General features: G+C 62.8%; 1 protein-coding gene across 4 annotated transcripts; it reads right to left on the reverse strand.

Annotated features, from left to right (window-relative positions):
* Positions 1–113: 113 nt before the first annotated feature.
* Positions 114–15,008, reverse strand: ZBTB7B (zinc finger and BTB domain containing 7B; the record flags this gene model as incomplete). Of its 4 annotated transcripts, none has more annotated exons than XM_080691877.1 (4): positions 114–579; positions 887–2,025; positions 14,721–14,821; positions 14,974–15,008. In XM_080691877.1, 2 exons carry the CDS (start codon positions 2,017–2,019, stop codon positions 114–116), a joined length of 1,599 nt encoding a protein of 532 aa, XP_080548003.1. The 4 variants fall into 4 exon arrangements, with proteins under 4 accessions (XP_080548003.1, XP_080548001.1, XP_080548004.1 ...); XM_080691875.1 differs by lacking the exons at positions 14,721–14,821; positions 14,974–15,008 and adding exons at positions 8,619–8,658; positions 9,287–9,441; XM_080691878.1 differs by lacking the exons at positions 14,721–14,821; positions 14,974–15,008 and adding an exon at positions 13,405–13,446.
* Positions 15,009–15,166: the final 158 nt, after the last annotated feature.

Raw genomic sequence — 15,166 nt, forward strand, 5'->3', positions numbered from 1 at the left:
AGGGGTCTGGGGGGCGGCTGGTGCAGACGCCAGAGGCAGCACCAGGCCCCTCCCCAGCTCTGTCCTGCCTGCTCCCGCTGCTTGGCATGGACGGCCCGGCCACGCGTCCCTCTTTAAGAGGACTCCATGGCACCTTCGGCCTGGGGCGTGGTGGGCGCCCCCTCCTCCTCGTCGTCATCAGGGGGACCCGGAGTGGACACCGGGGCCCCCGTGGGCGCCGACTGCTCCCAGAACCGAGCCAGAGAGAGGCGGAAGGTGTCCAGGTGGCCATTAGAGAGGTCGAGGCCCGCGGGGGGCTGGGCTGCGGCGGCGGGGGGCGGGTAGTGGGGCGGCGCGTCGTCCTTGCGGCGCCGCCGGGTGCGCACCTCCAGGCAGTTCTGGCCCTTGAGGTGGCGCTGCAGGTGGTCCTCCTTGGCGAAGGCCTTGTGGCACAGGTGGCACTCGTAGGGTCGGTCCCCCGTGTGCAGGTGCATGTGGTTCTTGAGGTCGTAGCTGTGCAGGAAGCGCGCGGGGCAGTGCGGGCAGGAGTAGGGGCGCTCGCCCGTGTGTTTTCGCATGTGGATCTTCAGCTTGTCGTTCCTGCGCGGGCAAGGGGGGCTCAGGAGCTGCAGGACGCCCCCCCCTCCGGGCCCTGGCCGCAGGCCTCGTCCCTGCACGCCCCCCATTACTGCCCCGTCCCCTGGCTCCAGCTTAACTGGGCCCTGCCATCTCCCACTCCTGGGCTCAGCTGAGCCTGCCTGGGCACCCACCGCATGCCCCGCTGGCTGCCTCCTGGGCTCTCTCCTGGAATCCCAGGAGCCCACATGCAGGCCCTCATCTCTCTGGGACCACCGACCTCCACTCTAGACCTCCCAAGCCCCGGTGGGCCTCCCCACCGGACGCTCACCTGGTGAAGCGGACGCCGCAGACCTCACAGGCGAAGGGCTTCTCACCCGTGTGGGTCCTCATGTGTCGCGGGAGTTTGCCGGCCCCGTGGATTATCTTGTGGCACACGGGGCACTCCTGGGGCATCTGGGAGCGGCGTTTTCGAACCAGCTTGTCTTGACCATCCAGGCCTGGTGCCAGGGCGTCCTGATGCAGGGAACTTAGGTAGGCCATCAGGTCGGGATCGATGGCATCCTCGTCTGAACCCAGCTCCTCCGGTGACAGCGGGGGCCCGCCGCCCTGGGCCAGACCATATGCCGGGGGATACACCAGCTCCTCCTCTTCCTCCTCAGCATCATAACCCAGGGGCCCCTCGGGAGGTGAGGCAGTCCCTGCCGGAGGGCTGTAGCTGTCCCCCGGGGCGCTGCCCACTCTGTTCACAGGTTCCTCCTCCTCATAGGTCAAGGGATGGGTGGGCACCGCGGGCGCCTCGGGTAACAGGTGGTTTGCCCGGGCTCCCTTGGTTTGCAGGAAAGCTTTGCGGGGCTTGCGGCTGCGGCGGGCCACAGGCCGAGGTGGCGGCGGCTGCAGGATGGGCAGCTGCGGAGGGCTGTCTTCACCATTGGGAACCCCGGAGGCCGTGGCCGTGGCGGTAGCAAAGGCCTCCAGGTACTGCCGGGCACGCTCACAGTCGTCCTCATCGGGGCTGGGAGCCTCGAGCCCACTGCCTTGCAGGATCTCCATGCAGGCGGCGATGACGCAGGGGATCTCCAGCAGCCGGGCAGCCTGGAGCACGGCCGGCATGTTGGCGCTGCTAGTGGTCAGTGTGGCTGTGTAGGCGAACTCAAGCAGGGCACCCAGGGCCTCTGGCCCCACGAAGTCCAGCTCACACACGCCGGCCCCTGCGCCCCCAGCGGCCGGCCCACCACCCCCAGCCCCCAGGACACCCCCGCCCCCGCCCTCGGTGAAGAGCTTCTTGAAGTAGTGGCTGCAGGCGGCCAGGACGGCCCTGTGGGTGCGGTACTCCAGGCCCTGTGTCCGGATGGTGAGGTCACACAGGTGGCCCAGCTGCCGCTGTTCATTGAGGCAGCTCAGGAGCTCGCTGCTGTGGTCCGGGAATGGAATTCCAATCAGGTCGTCCTCCGGGCTCCCCATTTTCTCCTGCAGGGTTAAGGAGAGGGGTATGTTCAGAACGCCCAGTCCAAGTCAGGCATGGTAGCGCATGCTTGTAATCCCAGCATTTGGGAGGCTGAGACAGGAGGATCCCGGTTCGCAGTCAGCTACTTAGTGAGGCCCTCTGCAACTCAGTGAGACCCTGTTTCCAAATAAAATATAGGGCTGGGGAGTGGAGCTCAGAAGTAGAATGGCCCTGGGTTCCATCCCCAGTACCACCAAAAAGAAAAAAAAAAGAGCGCCCAGTCCTGTTAGGGCATCTGGGGACGGTTGGCCAACACTGGCTGTCACTTACGGCTTTATGCTAGACACCCTTCTCAAGTACTCTACACCCATTTTATCTTCTAAGTATGAGTATCAGGAGCCGGGGTCAGAGGTGAAGTAACTTGCCATGTCAAGAGTGGTGCAGGGTCGAACCCCGGCGGCGTCCCCAGCCCCTGGGCCACTCCAGTGCCTTCCAAGGCACTCTCCCAGAGACCCACCTGCTTTGCCTGCCCCCTGCCCATCAGGAGATGCTTGGGACCGGGAGGTAGGATGCAGGGCTCCTTCTGATTCCCTGAGGATTGGCTGAAGGATTCTGGCAGCCGTGGTCTCAGGCATCTGGAAAATGGGTCACTGTGTGTGATGGAGCCGCTCGCTGAGAGCTCAGGTTCACCATGAGCCGTGGTCCACTGCGGAGGCCAGGTGTGGGCAGATGTGCTCTCGCCTGCTTTCTTTCTTTCTTTCTTTCTTTCTTTCTTTCTTTCTTTCTTTCTTTCTTTCTTTCTTTTTCTTTCTCTTTTTGTGGTACTAGGGAACTCAGGGGCATTCTACCTCTGAGCTACACCCCCAGCCCTATTTTTTTTATTCTTTACTTTGAAACAGGGTCTCACTGAGTTGCAGAGGGCCTCAGTAAGGAGCTGAGGCTGGCTGCGAACTGGATCCTCCTGTCTCAGTCTCCTGAATGCTGGGATTACAAGCGTGCGCCCACATGCCCGGCTCCTGTTTTTTATTTTTATTTGGAAACAGAGTTTTGCTAGATTGATGAGTCTCACTGTTGGCTGAGGCTGTCTGTCCTTGAACCTGCCATCCTCCCTTCGCAGCCTCCTAAGTACTGGGATTATAGGCGTGAGCCACCACGCCTGGCTATTTTTATTTGAAACAGGATCTCAATAGGTTGATGAGAGTCTGCTACCTGTAGGGGCTGTCCTCAAAACTGTAATCCTCCTGTCTCAGCCTCCCAAGTACTGGTACTGGGATTAGAGGTGAGCGCCACCACACCCAGTTTACAGTTTTTTGTTTGTTTTTTGAAATGTTCGGTCTGGCTAGGTTTCTGAGAATCTTGCTAACTTGCTGAGGCTGGGCTCGAACTTATAGTCCTCCTGTCTGAGCCTCCCAAGTACTAGGATTACAGGCGAATGCCACCGCCACCACCACACTGGCGACCAGATTCTCTCTAAAGCATACAGCCCACTGCACCACACGGCCAAGCACCAGCCTCTTCCTCTCCCTCCGAGCTACACCCCCAGCCCTATTTTTTACTCTTTCTTTTGAAACAGGGTCTCACTGAGTTGCGGAGGGGCCTCACTAAGTAGCTGAGGCTAGCCCGTGAACCTGGATCGTCTGGTCTCAGCTTCCCAAATGCTGAAATTACAAGCCTGGGCCACCACGCCCAGCTCTATTCTTTATTTTTGAAACAGCGTCTCACTGAGTTGCAAAGGGTCTCACTAAGCAGCTGAGGCTGGCCTGAACCTCAATCCTCCTATCTCAGCCTCCCGAATGCAGGGATTACAAACTGGGATTACAAGTGTCTGCCACCACACCGGGATTAGATCCCTGCTTCTGAAGGCCAAGTGGGGAAACAACTCCCAGCATCCCTCCCCCCATACCCTCCCCTCCCCCATGGGGCCAAGGAGCAGCCACCTTTGCTGGGGTGTCTCTGGCGCGGGTGCTTCCTGCCCCGCACAGATAAGCATCGCGGTGCCCCTCCCCCACTGCCAGGAGGCCAGGTTCCAGTCCCACCCTCCCCTCCTCCTCAGCCACTAGCTGCTTGGCCCTCCCCATGCCAGGACAGCCCCCCTCTCAGGATGGAGGTGACTTCTTCCTCCAGGGTCGTCACAGAAAGCACAGCACACCCCGCAGTCCACAGCCTGGGCTAGCCCAGGGGTGGGGGACGGGGTTGGTGGGGAGCCGCCTTCCAGTGGCTCTGTGACTATCTTGCTGAATGACCTTGGGCAAGTCATTTCTCCCCAGGCTTCCCCCAGCTCTGCTGTCCCAGGAGAGGGTGGTTGGGGAGGCGAAAGCCCCAAGGGCTTGCGGGGCTCTTCAGCCCTGACATTTTGTGGGTCTGGAGCAACTGGAGATAGCGTCCGTTCTGGAGAAAGAGCTCAGTCAGGAGTCTGAATCGTCTCTCTCTGCGCTGATTAGCCCCATGACCTTAAGCAAGTGATTTAATCTCCAAGCCTCTTGCCTTATACTTTTTTCAGTACTAGGGATTGAACTCAGGAGTACTTTCTCTGCACCCCCAGCCTTTTCTATTCTTTATTTTGAGGCAGGGTCTCCCTAAGTTGCTGAGGCTGGCCTCCAACTTGTGACCTTCCCGCGTCACTGGGAAGAGAGGAGCGCCTGGCTGCACCTGGCCCTACTCACCCAACATCCAGAATTCCAGCTGAATTCAGGGGCTGTGGCAAGAGGTACTGTAAACCAAGCACGCCCCGATGTCTGGCACACAGAAGGATTCAAGGATGGTCTGGCCTTGGCCTCCAGAGCTAGCCTCTGCCAGGAAGCCACCTGGAGGCCCGGCTGCCTCCCTCCCTCCCTGCCTCCATTCACAGGGAGGGAGCCAGGTCACTAGGGAGCTGCCGGCCTTGGACATCACTTCCTTTCCTGAGAAGGCTGTGGCTTCATCTGAATATTAAAGGCCAGCGCAGATGATCCTCAGGACAGTGATATTTTATCAGTGATCTGACACAGCTGCTCAGACCTGGCTGTTGATGGGGGTGGGGGGGGGTCAAGGACCACAAATTTCCTCTTTAGGACACAAGAACTTCATTGTCTTCTGGGCCTCCCGCCTGCCACCTTGGCGGCAATGCCAAGCTTCCTGCGAGGAAGCCCGCAGTGAGCGGCGACCACGTGTCCGTCTGCGCTTGCAAGCCACACCTCGGGACCCTGGGCTCTGTCACCTACTCCCACCTAAGTCCCCAAGTTACTTTCCTCCGTGGGGACCCTGCAACTTGGGAGTTCCAGCTGCTCCCTCTGGGTCTCCTGCTGGTGCTTTTACAAATGGCGAGTGGCCCCAGGACGAATCCCAGCAAAAGCGGTGGCCATGGTGGCAACTTAAGCAGTCCTGGGTACCTCCTGGACCCAAGTGAGCCTGTCCCTCTCCTAAGGGGGATGGGTGGGGCTGTCCTCGCTGTCCATAGGCTGGAAGCGTGGCACCCTCAGGCACGTGGCTCAGCCCATCCCTCCCCCTTCTTTCCTACCCACCCCACCCATTCCTGCTGCTAAGCCCGCCTCTCTTCTCTTCTCCCACCCCAGGGCCTGTCTCCTGGCAACTTGGTGTGGTGGGGGCACTGATTGGCTGACCCAGCTGTTCACCACACAACTCATACAGGGCTTGGGCAAGGGTGGGTGTTTAACTCCTGGGGCCCAGATCTAATGCCTGTGGCCAAGCGGTCTCATGGAAGGAGGGCCGAGCCCAAGGACATGCACTCTGGGGAGGAGAGGCGTTCACACAGCTCTTGGGCTTCTGGGAAACTCCCCCAGCCCTTACCCGGGGCTCCGCACCCCAGCCAACACAAGAGCCACCTGGAACCGCACCGGTGCCAACCTGGCCACGGGAGCCCTCCTAGGCCCATGATCTGGGAGGGGTGGGGGCCTTTCCTGTCTTTCTGCCAGGGCGGGGCACCCATGCCAGGGTGCCCACCCCACCTCGGGCACCCTTCCCGCCTCTGCACCCCAGAGGGCCCAGTCCCCTGACGCCCCATGAAGGCGGCCCATCCCCACCCAGCCTGGCATGCCCCCTCTTGCTAAGACCTGTAGGCATGGGTGTGTGGGGTGGGGGGGCAGCTGTGCCAGGGAACCAGGCAAGGTCTGTTTGGTCTGTTTGCCTGGTAGGGGGAAGAAATGGGGGCCCCGCCCCGTGGCTCCCCTCTTTCCCACCATCCCTCCAGGCTCCCCTCACTGTCAGGCCTGCTCGACCGGCCAAGCCGGTGGGCAGCTCTCTTGAAACTGGGCCCCGAGTCAAGCCTGCCCCATCTCCAGTTGGGGGAAGACTGGAGGCCAGGGGAGGAGGGGGGCAAAGGTGAGAGCCCCTATCACCTGTCCCTCAGTGCCTAAGGGCATCTGCCAGGGCGGATCCACCACCGAGAAACCAAAGGTAGGAGTTCCTGGCCCTGCCTTGAGAGGAAAAGAACACCAGACTGCTCTCCAGGTCTGACCTCAGGCAGTGGCCTGCCAAGCAGGCCGGGGGCACCAGGACCCACATCAGCCGAGGTCAGACCTGAAGCCCGCTGAAGGGCAGGGAGAGGAGGCCCTCACCAGTAAAGCTGCCCCCTCCCCCACCCCGGGGATTAGGGGAGTGAGGCTTATGTGGGGGGCAGCAGGCGGAACCAGGATTAGTGGTGGAGAAAATAGATATGGGCACAGGCACACAGAGCCCCCCCAGACTACGCGGCCCCTACCCTCGGCTCTGCCAGGGAGCCTGAGAGGGGCCTAGCCAGGCATCTCCCTGAGCAGCGGCTCGGGGTGAGGGAGGAGGAGGACCAAGCGGTGACATTTTCCTGCTGGGTGATGGGGACCTGGGGCTCCTGCAGATGCCCCTGGCACCTGGGCTGGCCACCCCTCCCCCTTACTTCTTTCTCCCTTCTGCACCCCCCACCCAAGCCTCAGGTTCTCTTCCTGTTTTTTGGAGCTAAAGTTTGCACGAAGCCAGGGCTTTCTTTGGCCTGTGGCTGGACCAAGGAGGGGGTGGGGAAGTCCGACAGCCAGTCCAAAGTCCTCAGGGACCCAGGAATCCGTGTTCCCAGGCTTCCCCCGGCCCTCCCCAGGGCTTCTGGGGCCCACAGGCCCAAGCCATCTGCGTGGCTTCGAAGATGTCCCGGGCCCGTGGATGCTGGGGAAACTCAGGGAGTCCTTCTTGGCCCCCCACCCAGCCCCTCTGGCTTGTGGATGCCTCCCCCATCCCCCACGTGCTGCTCCCCCCCACCTCACCACCCCAGCACCTACACTTCCTGGGGGCCGAGGCGGGGAAGAAAGACCGCAAGCCACGAAGGGGGAAGGAGGCAGGGGAGCTGGCTGCTTCCCGGTGCCCTGGGGGTTAAGCTGCTCTCCCCACCAGGTCCCCAGATCTTGGTGTGGGGGCTCCTGAAGGAGGGACATGTCAATGCTCCTCCACATTTTCCCATGACAGCCAGCAGTCCCAGGTCCCACCCCCTTAGGGACGGGGAGGGAGAAAGGACGGAGATAAAAAGATGGCGGGGAATGGAAAATGGACCGACTTTCCCGACTTCGCCCCTCTGCTTTTGGGAGCCCCTCGCCATCAGCCACCCACCACAGGACCCTTTCCTCAGACTTCTCTCTGCCCCTTTCCTACCCTCTCTCACCCTTGTCCTCCCTCCTTGAGAGTCCTCTCCGACTTCCTTCCTATAGCCCCCGGCGCCGGCGGGCTCCAGGGGCATTTGTCCCCTGGCCTGCAGCTAGGAACCATCTGCACCTCTCCTCTCCTTCTCAGTCCCTAGACACCAGCCGCTGAAGCCTCTCCACAACTTACATCCCACAGGCCCCTGCTCCAAGCATCCCTTCTCTTCTCCCAGGCGCGGCCAGGGCAGAGGGGTTGATTAAATTAAGGACAGGCTTGCCCTCCAAGCCCAGAACTGCCAAGAGACGGTTGCATGTAAGACACCCATACCTGCCTTCCCGATGAAGCAGGGGACCACAATTTGGGAGCCAGTTTGGGGAGAATAAATGGTGGAGGGGGGTGTGCAGAGAGAGCGAGCGGATGTGGGGTGAGGGGGACAACCTGGTGCCTCTGCTTGTCAGAGTTTCCAAGCCTGGAGCGAATGGACTTTCCCCAAAGGGTGCCCAACCTGGGCCCAGCTGCTGTCCACCTGGGAGGACCCTGGTCATCAGGGCTCCTGGCAGGGTCTGCCTGGGCTGTGCCAGCTCCGCTTAGGGCCTGGGCAGACCATACAAGGTACCAGGGTCTGCCCTGTCCCCCCCCTCCCCCAAGCTGGGTAACCGAGCCGGCTGGTAACCCCACACCCGCCAAGCCGCCCGCCGGCAGAAACCTGAGCCCCCCCAGCCCCAGAGGACACCCCAGCCCGATCCCCAGAGCCCGGCGCTCTGCCAGCCTGTCCAACCTCCTGGCCTGGCCCAGCAATCACCCGGCTCCAGTAGGCCTCTTCTTCGGACTCTCCTGGTCCTCTAGGGTCCCTGAGACTCTGAGGGCGCCCGCACTCCAGCTGCTCAGCCCCAGGGGAAGCCTGGGAACCCTCTCCCCAGCCTGGTTTTTTCAGTACCTCACTGACCCTTGGCCAATTCTAGGCCTCCGAGCCTCCCCCGGGGCCTGACCTCTCCCGAGCCAGAGCAGGGCTGAGACTCACCTGAATGCTGAGGGGCCTCGCCGGCAACTCCTCCTGGCCCCTGGGGGCAGCACGTTGGGAGGGGCAGGGGAGGGCCAGGCTGGGGGGAGGCAGGGTGGCTGTTCCCCGCTCCAGCTCCCTCCTTCAAAGGGGCCGCCCACGACCTGGCCCAGCCCCTCCCCCCCAGCCTTAACCCTCTGGGTGCTGTCCCCCTCCCCCCAGCTTGGAGGGAGGGGTTAGGGAGGGCTGGCAGCGTGGGAGAGGGCCCGGAGTCTCTGCCTGCAGTGCCCGAAGCCCCAGCTGTCCCCACCCCCGCCTGTCCTGTCCTTACTCAGTCCGAAAGGGGAAAAAGGTGAGGGGTAGGAAAGGTAGGCTGGGGGCAGTCCAGGAGGACAGAGGTAAGGAGGAGCGGCTGCTGGAGGTGGGACAAGACAGGAGGAAGGGAGGGGAGGGGACAAGAGGTGGCCCTGGCCAGAGGAGGAGGAGGGGAGCCTTGGACAGCCAGTGCCAGGGTGACAGGTGCCCAGGTCCCAGCCCCTCGGGGCATGTGGGTTTAGGGAAGCGTGAGGCCCTCTGGATCCCAGTAGGTCCCAGAGTCCCCCTGGGAGCTGGCCGAATGGGCCCCACCCCACACTGGGCTGGGGCCACCCCGCCCTCCCCACAGCCTCACCCCAAACCCACTCACATACCACAGTTTCTCGCCTGGGCACCAGTCCTGCCAACCGGGCCAGGGGGCGGCACTCATGCCAGCCCAGGGGGACCAGGGGGCCAGAGCTGGCCCGAGGGGATAGCCATATGGGGGGAGCTGTGGGCACTGAAAGAGGAAGGAGCTGGGAGGGGGCATCTGCTGGGAAGCGCCAGCCCCACCCCTTGCGCAAGCCGCTGCCACCCTGGCCGGTTGGGTGGGACCCGCCTGGGCCCGAGGGGCAGCTCAGGAGAGCAGAGGCCAGAGATGGGTGGGCCCCGGGGTTTCACTTCAGCAAGGCCCAGGGGGTCCCTTAGTCCTGGAACGAGGGTCACCCCAGTCTCTTCCAGATGCTAGACCGTTCCTAGTCTTGGGGAGACCACAGAAGTGCCCCCTAAGCACCCCCTCCCCTTTTCCCCCAACAGCTGCTGGCTCAGTGCCGCTGGCCTGCTGCCCCTCACCAGCTCCCGGCCCGGTTGGCACCCACCCACCAGGATGCTGGCAGTCCTGCTCTCCTCTCCCTCCTACCCCCCCTGCTCCCAGCGCCCCATGCCAACTGTGGGCCTGGGGTGGGGGGAGGGTCACCCTGTGCCTGGGTGCCGAGCCAGGCAGGCCCAGGCCCCCAGGCCACAGATAAGGGCCAAGACCCTGTTCCAAAGCCACCTCCTGAGAAGCCCCGGGCAGCTACAAAGGCTCCCTGCCCCAGGGTGGGGGCCACGTCCCTCCCTGCCAGCCACCGGGCGCCAGCCTCCCGGCATTCCCCCTGCCCGAGTAAATGCTTGGGCATCAAAGTCCCTGCGATTCCCGAGAGCCCCAGTCTAGTGCCTGCTGCCTGCTGCCTGCTAGGGAGCGGGTGGGGCTGTTCCCTGCCCTTTGATCCCCATAAAGGGAGGGAACCAGCCTGGAGGGCAGGGGGCAGGGAGAGAGTTCATGGGGCCCCTCAATCCACCCTTCCCAGGGGCACCAGGGGCAGGGTGTTGGCAATTATTGGGTGGGACCCTAGGATGCGGATGGGCAGTGTGTCTCACCCAGCAGGGGAGATGATGTCAGTCATGGGTGCCTGGTGTCATGTGGGGAGGGAAGGGCAGGAGGAAAGTAGGGGGACACAGAGGGGACCCAAGCCGCAACCTATCCCAGTCCTGGCTTTTACCCTTGTCCAGAAACACTCATACACTGGGCCAAAGCCAGAGCTCAAAGAGAACTACAACTCCCAGTATGCACCACACTTGCTCGGTGTGCACCTCTGGGAGTTGTAGTTCCCTGGAGAGGCCCTGGGTTGTCTATCCCAGAGGACTGACTGTGGGTTGGGGAGGGCTGAGGACTTGGTCGCAGATTTCCAAAGGGGCTGTGTGTAAGAAGAGCCGAGAAGCTAGGAGGTCCATGGTGGGGTGGGAGTGGGGCGGGGGTGGAGAGGACCCCTGCTCCCAGGCAAAGGGGAGGAAGGAGGAAGGAAAGAGGAGAGGATGTCTGTTGAAAGGGGCATATGGGTGGGGAGGAGTTGGGGGGGCAGTGGAAACAGGAAGGAAATTGAAGCCAGAGACATGAGGTTGAGAGCGAGGGGTTGGGGGAGCCCCACTTTGAGGCCTGGCAGGGACTGGGAAGGCATTTCCCCTGCCGCTCTGGTAATCTGGGGAGACGGAAGAGGAATCGGTGATGTGAGGTGTTAGATGTATCTGTGGGCGTCGCGGGCTCCATCTGCCCACCATCAGCCCCCTTGCTAGGGGGGCAGCATCCGTCCCTGGATCTGGTATAGGTGTTTGCTGGCTGGGAAGTCCTGAAGGCTAACCTGGTTCTGGGCAAGCTAGAGGAAAGGTTTGGGGAGACCAGGGCCTGGCCTGATTGCTAGGAAGGACAGTAGAGGTATATGTGTCCACATGTTGAGGAAGGACAGACAGTGGCCACGCAGCTGAGAGGCCTCGGGGCAGTGAGGGCTGAGATGCCAAGGCCGCCTGCTTCCCACTCTTCCCAGGCTGAGGGGACAGAATGTGTGGGGGGGGCAGCTTTCTGGCCCCCCTGAAGAATTTGCTAAAGAGAGCCGGGCATGGTGGTACATACTTATCATCCCAGCTCCTGGAGGCTGAGACAGGAGAATCGCAGGTCACAGTCAGCCTCCGCTAAGTGCTTAGTGAGGCCCTCTGCAACTTAGCAAGACCCTGTTTCAAAATTAAAAATTAAAAATAGAGCTGGGGGATGCAGCTCGAAGGTAGAATGCCCCTGGGTTCAATCCTCAGTACTGTAAAAAAAAAAAAAATTTTTTTTGCTAAAGGCAGTGCTTTCTCTGGGCCAGAACATTAAAGCTGTTCTGGGGGCCCAGATGGCATCTGGCGTCTTTCACTAGTGGGGTGCATTTAGAAGCAGGAAGAGCTGCCTAGAGAGGATACTTTTTTCTGGACTTTCAGGGCTCTGGAACAGATGCTGACAGGTCCCAGGCAAGACTCCTGCCAAGACCTGAGCCTGGCTGGGTGGGGGTTCTTTCTCACCCCCCACTGAACCTTCACGGTGGATAACAGGAGCTCTGCTCTCCCCCTTTCCCCCTGGTCCCCCAGGCCCGCCTTGGCGCCTGGCTGCTTGTGTGTTGGCAGGACTGGGGTGGGGGGGCGAGGCAACTTCAAACTGTCCGGGCAAAACGTCAAGTTCACTCACGAGTTTACTCAGCAGAAGGAGGGGGAGAGGCCAGGGCGGGCACACCCCATGCCAGGGTCCTATTCGTCTGCCTGTCCCCACCTTCCTCCCCCACCCTCCTCTCCAGTCCTAGGCCAAAACAGTCCTAGGCCCCGAGGCCTGGCGGCAGGGTAGTCTTAACTCTCAGGAAGGTCAGGGAGCCAAGCAGGCCAGAGGCAGGAAGCCCCAAGCAGGCCTGCAGGCTTCTATCAAAGGGCAATGCCCTACCCGGAGACTATTCATTCCCCATCTTGGGGCCTTGGCTTTGAGCCAGGAGAACTGGGTCTCTCCACCATCAAGAAGGGGGCAGTACCAAGCCAGGCCTCCTCCATGCGCGCAGTCCCCTGGGCAGTGACTTCTGACCCCCGGTGCCCAGTCCGAGTGCCTCGGGCCCCAGCATTATGACATCCAGGTAGTGAGAGGACAGGGCTGGCCCTCTTGCCCTTGGCTTGGAATGGGGGCCAGTACCCTATCTGACCTACTTCCCTTTCCTCCCCACCTGCTTTCATTCTCTGGGCCTCTCCCCCCCAGCCTTCACTGTCCCCACCCCAGAGGCGCCCCGCCCCCATGCCCGCCGGCCCCTCCCCCACTCTTCCCCAGGGTGCCCAGAGCACACAAAGGGCTCGATGGTGCATTGTTAGCCCAGCCCCCGCTGCCCGCCGCGCCCTCCCAGGGCAGGCACCAGGCCAAGGAGGAGCTGGGGGCCCTGGGTGCCAGGGGGCACCATGGGGAAGGGGAAGAGGAGCGCACCTGTCTCCCAGACGCTGGGGTCCAGTGAGACCTGGGCTGATCAGTGATGGGCGGGCCGTTACCGCAGGCGGGTCCACCTGGCACCTGAGCCTAGTGGGCACTGCCCGCTTTCTTCCCCAGAGCCCCTTTCAGGTGGCATTAACCCCTTCCAGACCCCTGGGCCAAGGCTGGCGGGGGTGGTACCCAAGGGAGGGGACAGTGTCTGGGGCTGCCAGCAGGCAGCATGGTGCCCACAGCAACCAAGTAACAGAGGCACGCTGGGGGAGCTGGGGTCCCGCGGGCCAGGGCCAGGAGGCACTGACAGAGATTTCTTCTTGTTTCGTCAGCTGCTCCGCGGGGAGCCCCCTGTCCTTCTCCCCAGTTACCACTAACTACCACCCAAAGCTAGTTAGTCACAGCTCTGTCCCTCTCCAGCCCAACACAAGGCTCCCTATGCCCAGATCTCTCCCTGACCTGATGCCCACTCCAAGCCAGCTCCACCGGCAGTGCCAGGAGGGTACAGGGGTGACCAAACCAGTCTGTGTGCAGGGAAGCAGGAGGCAACCCCATAATCCTCCAGGCCTTCGGCCCCCCACCCCCAACATACACACATTCCTTGGGGAACAGAGAGTTCCCAGCCTGGTTTAACCCCTGGATGCCCAATCTGGCTCCCTTTGCCCCTGATAAGAAGGTCTCCCTCCTCCAGGAATAAGTCGGGAGAACCGGGAATGGCTGCGCAGACTCATTTCCATTCTCAGCTGCAGCTAGGGGTCTCCAAGGGTTTCGGACCGACCAGGGTCAACTGCAGAACGCCCTCCACCTGGCCCGGAAGCCAGGACAGTCTGCCGGTCTCCCCCTCTCCCCAGCACCCACTTCCGGTGTCCCAAACTAGGTCAGCAGCGCTCGTTTCCTGTGGGTCAGCTAGCACCGGCGCCTCTGCCCCTCCCCTGCTCCGGACCCAGGCTCCCCGCCCCCCCCCGCCCCCCAGGGCGCCCCGAGGTCTCACCACGTCTCAGCCGCCCTTTGATACATGGGGGTTGTGCGGGGCGGGGGGCAGGGGACCCGCCCTCTCTCCAAACACTAGCAGGGCCGGGGAGCCTGGGCAGGCACGTGTCCGGGCACAACCCGCTGCCCACGCTGCCCCCCCATTCCCGCCCCCCCTCTGGCCGGGACACGTCGCTCTCTTACATGGGGTGGGGTGGGTGGGAGGAGGGGACAGAAAGCGGGGAACTGAAAGCAGAGCCCCCCACCCCTTTGAATGGCAGCCCTCTGCCTCGGCGGACACGGGGTTCTCTAGCTACCGACTAGCGACCCTCCACTCCGGGTCCGGGCAGGTGCGCGCGGCAGCGCCCGGGTGGTAGGTAGGAGAATTCGTCCTAGTCATCCACCCTCCTCTGGGGTCCTGAGAGCTCGAGCTGGCTCCCCGGGGGCCTGCGGGGAGGGAGTGGGGCCGAGGGGCGCGCGAGAGAAGGGTCTTCGGTGTGGTTCGGGGGCTGCTGAAGAGCCCCCGCTACCGCTGGAGCAGGGGCCCGGCTCGGGAAGCGCCAGAAACCCAGTGGTCCAGCCGGTAACTTTCCCCCAAGCCGCGGCTCCTTCGGTGCCCCCCCAACCCCCATGCAACTGGCCCGGGTCCAGCCCACCGCGCCAGGGGGCGCGGGGGGGCGCGCTGTCCTAGTTAGAGTCCGTCAGCGTTTCCATTCCTTCAACTCGGTCGGGTCTGGGGTCTCCCCTGAAAGTCATTAGACTGGGGAGCGCTCAGCGCCGCCTAGCCGCCTCTCCATCCCGGAGCCTACAGTCTGTCTGAGCTCAGAAGTGAAGAGAAAGTTTCTGGGGACCCTCCGCACAGGCTGGGGTGGGGGCGGCCGCAGTTCTTTTAAACTACCAGTTAAAACCAATTGCAGAGGCCAGCGAAAGGGGACCGGTGGGAATCTGGTCCTGCGCGGGCGCGCGTGCGTGGGGGTCCCACTTTACAGGACGGACGAAGGGCACTGCAGTAGTCCCGAGTCCAGGGGACCCCAAGCCAGGAGACACAAGTGGGGTACGCTTACCTCTCGGCCGTCGGGTCCGCCGGCTGGAGCTGCCGAGGCGCAGGGTGTGGGGAGGAGCGCGTCCCCCGCCAGGCCCGGGGGCTTGGGGCCCTGCTCCGGTCCTGGTCAGAAGGCCGCGGTCAATCGCGAGCCGCTCGCTGCTGGGGGGCTCCTCCTCCGCCGCCCTCTGCCTCCGGCCGCCCGCCCCCCCTCGGCCGCCGAGAGCCGCACATTCACCTGGCTCCCACCCGCCCCCCCTCGGGGCCCGCCTCACCTGTCCTGCTGTCTCACCTGTCCTCCAGCTTGCTTCCCCCCATCCCTCCCCTCCCTCCCCCCGCCCCGGCCACCCCCTAAACTCCCCCCCCCAATCCTTAGCAACACCCTCTGTCACTTCCTGGTTTTTCACCCGCCCCCCCAGGCCCCCCTCCCTCCGCCCAATAAGGACATAAACTTCAACCCCTTCGTCT

Source organism: Muscardinus avellanarius (genome assembly GCF_963383645.1).
Source record: "Muscardinus avellanarius genome assembly, chromosome: 3".
NCBI lineage: Eukaryota > Metazoa > Chordata > Mammalia > Rodentia > Gliridae > Muscardinus > Muscardinus avellanarius.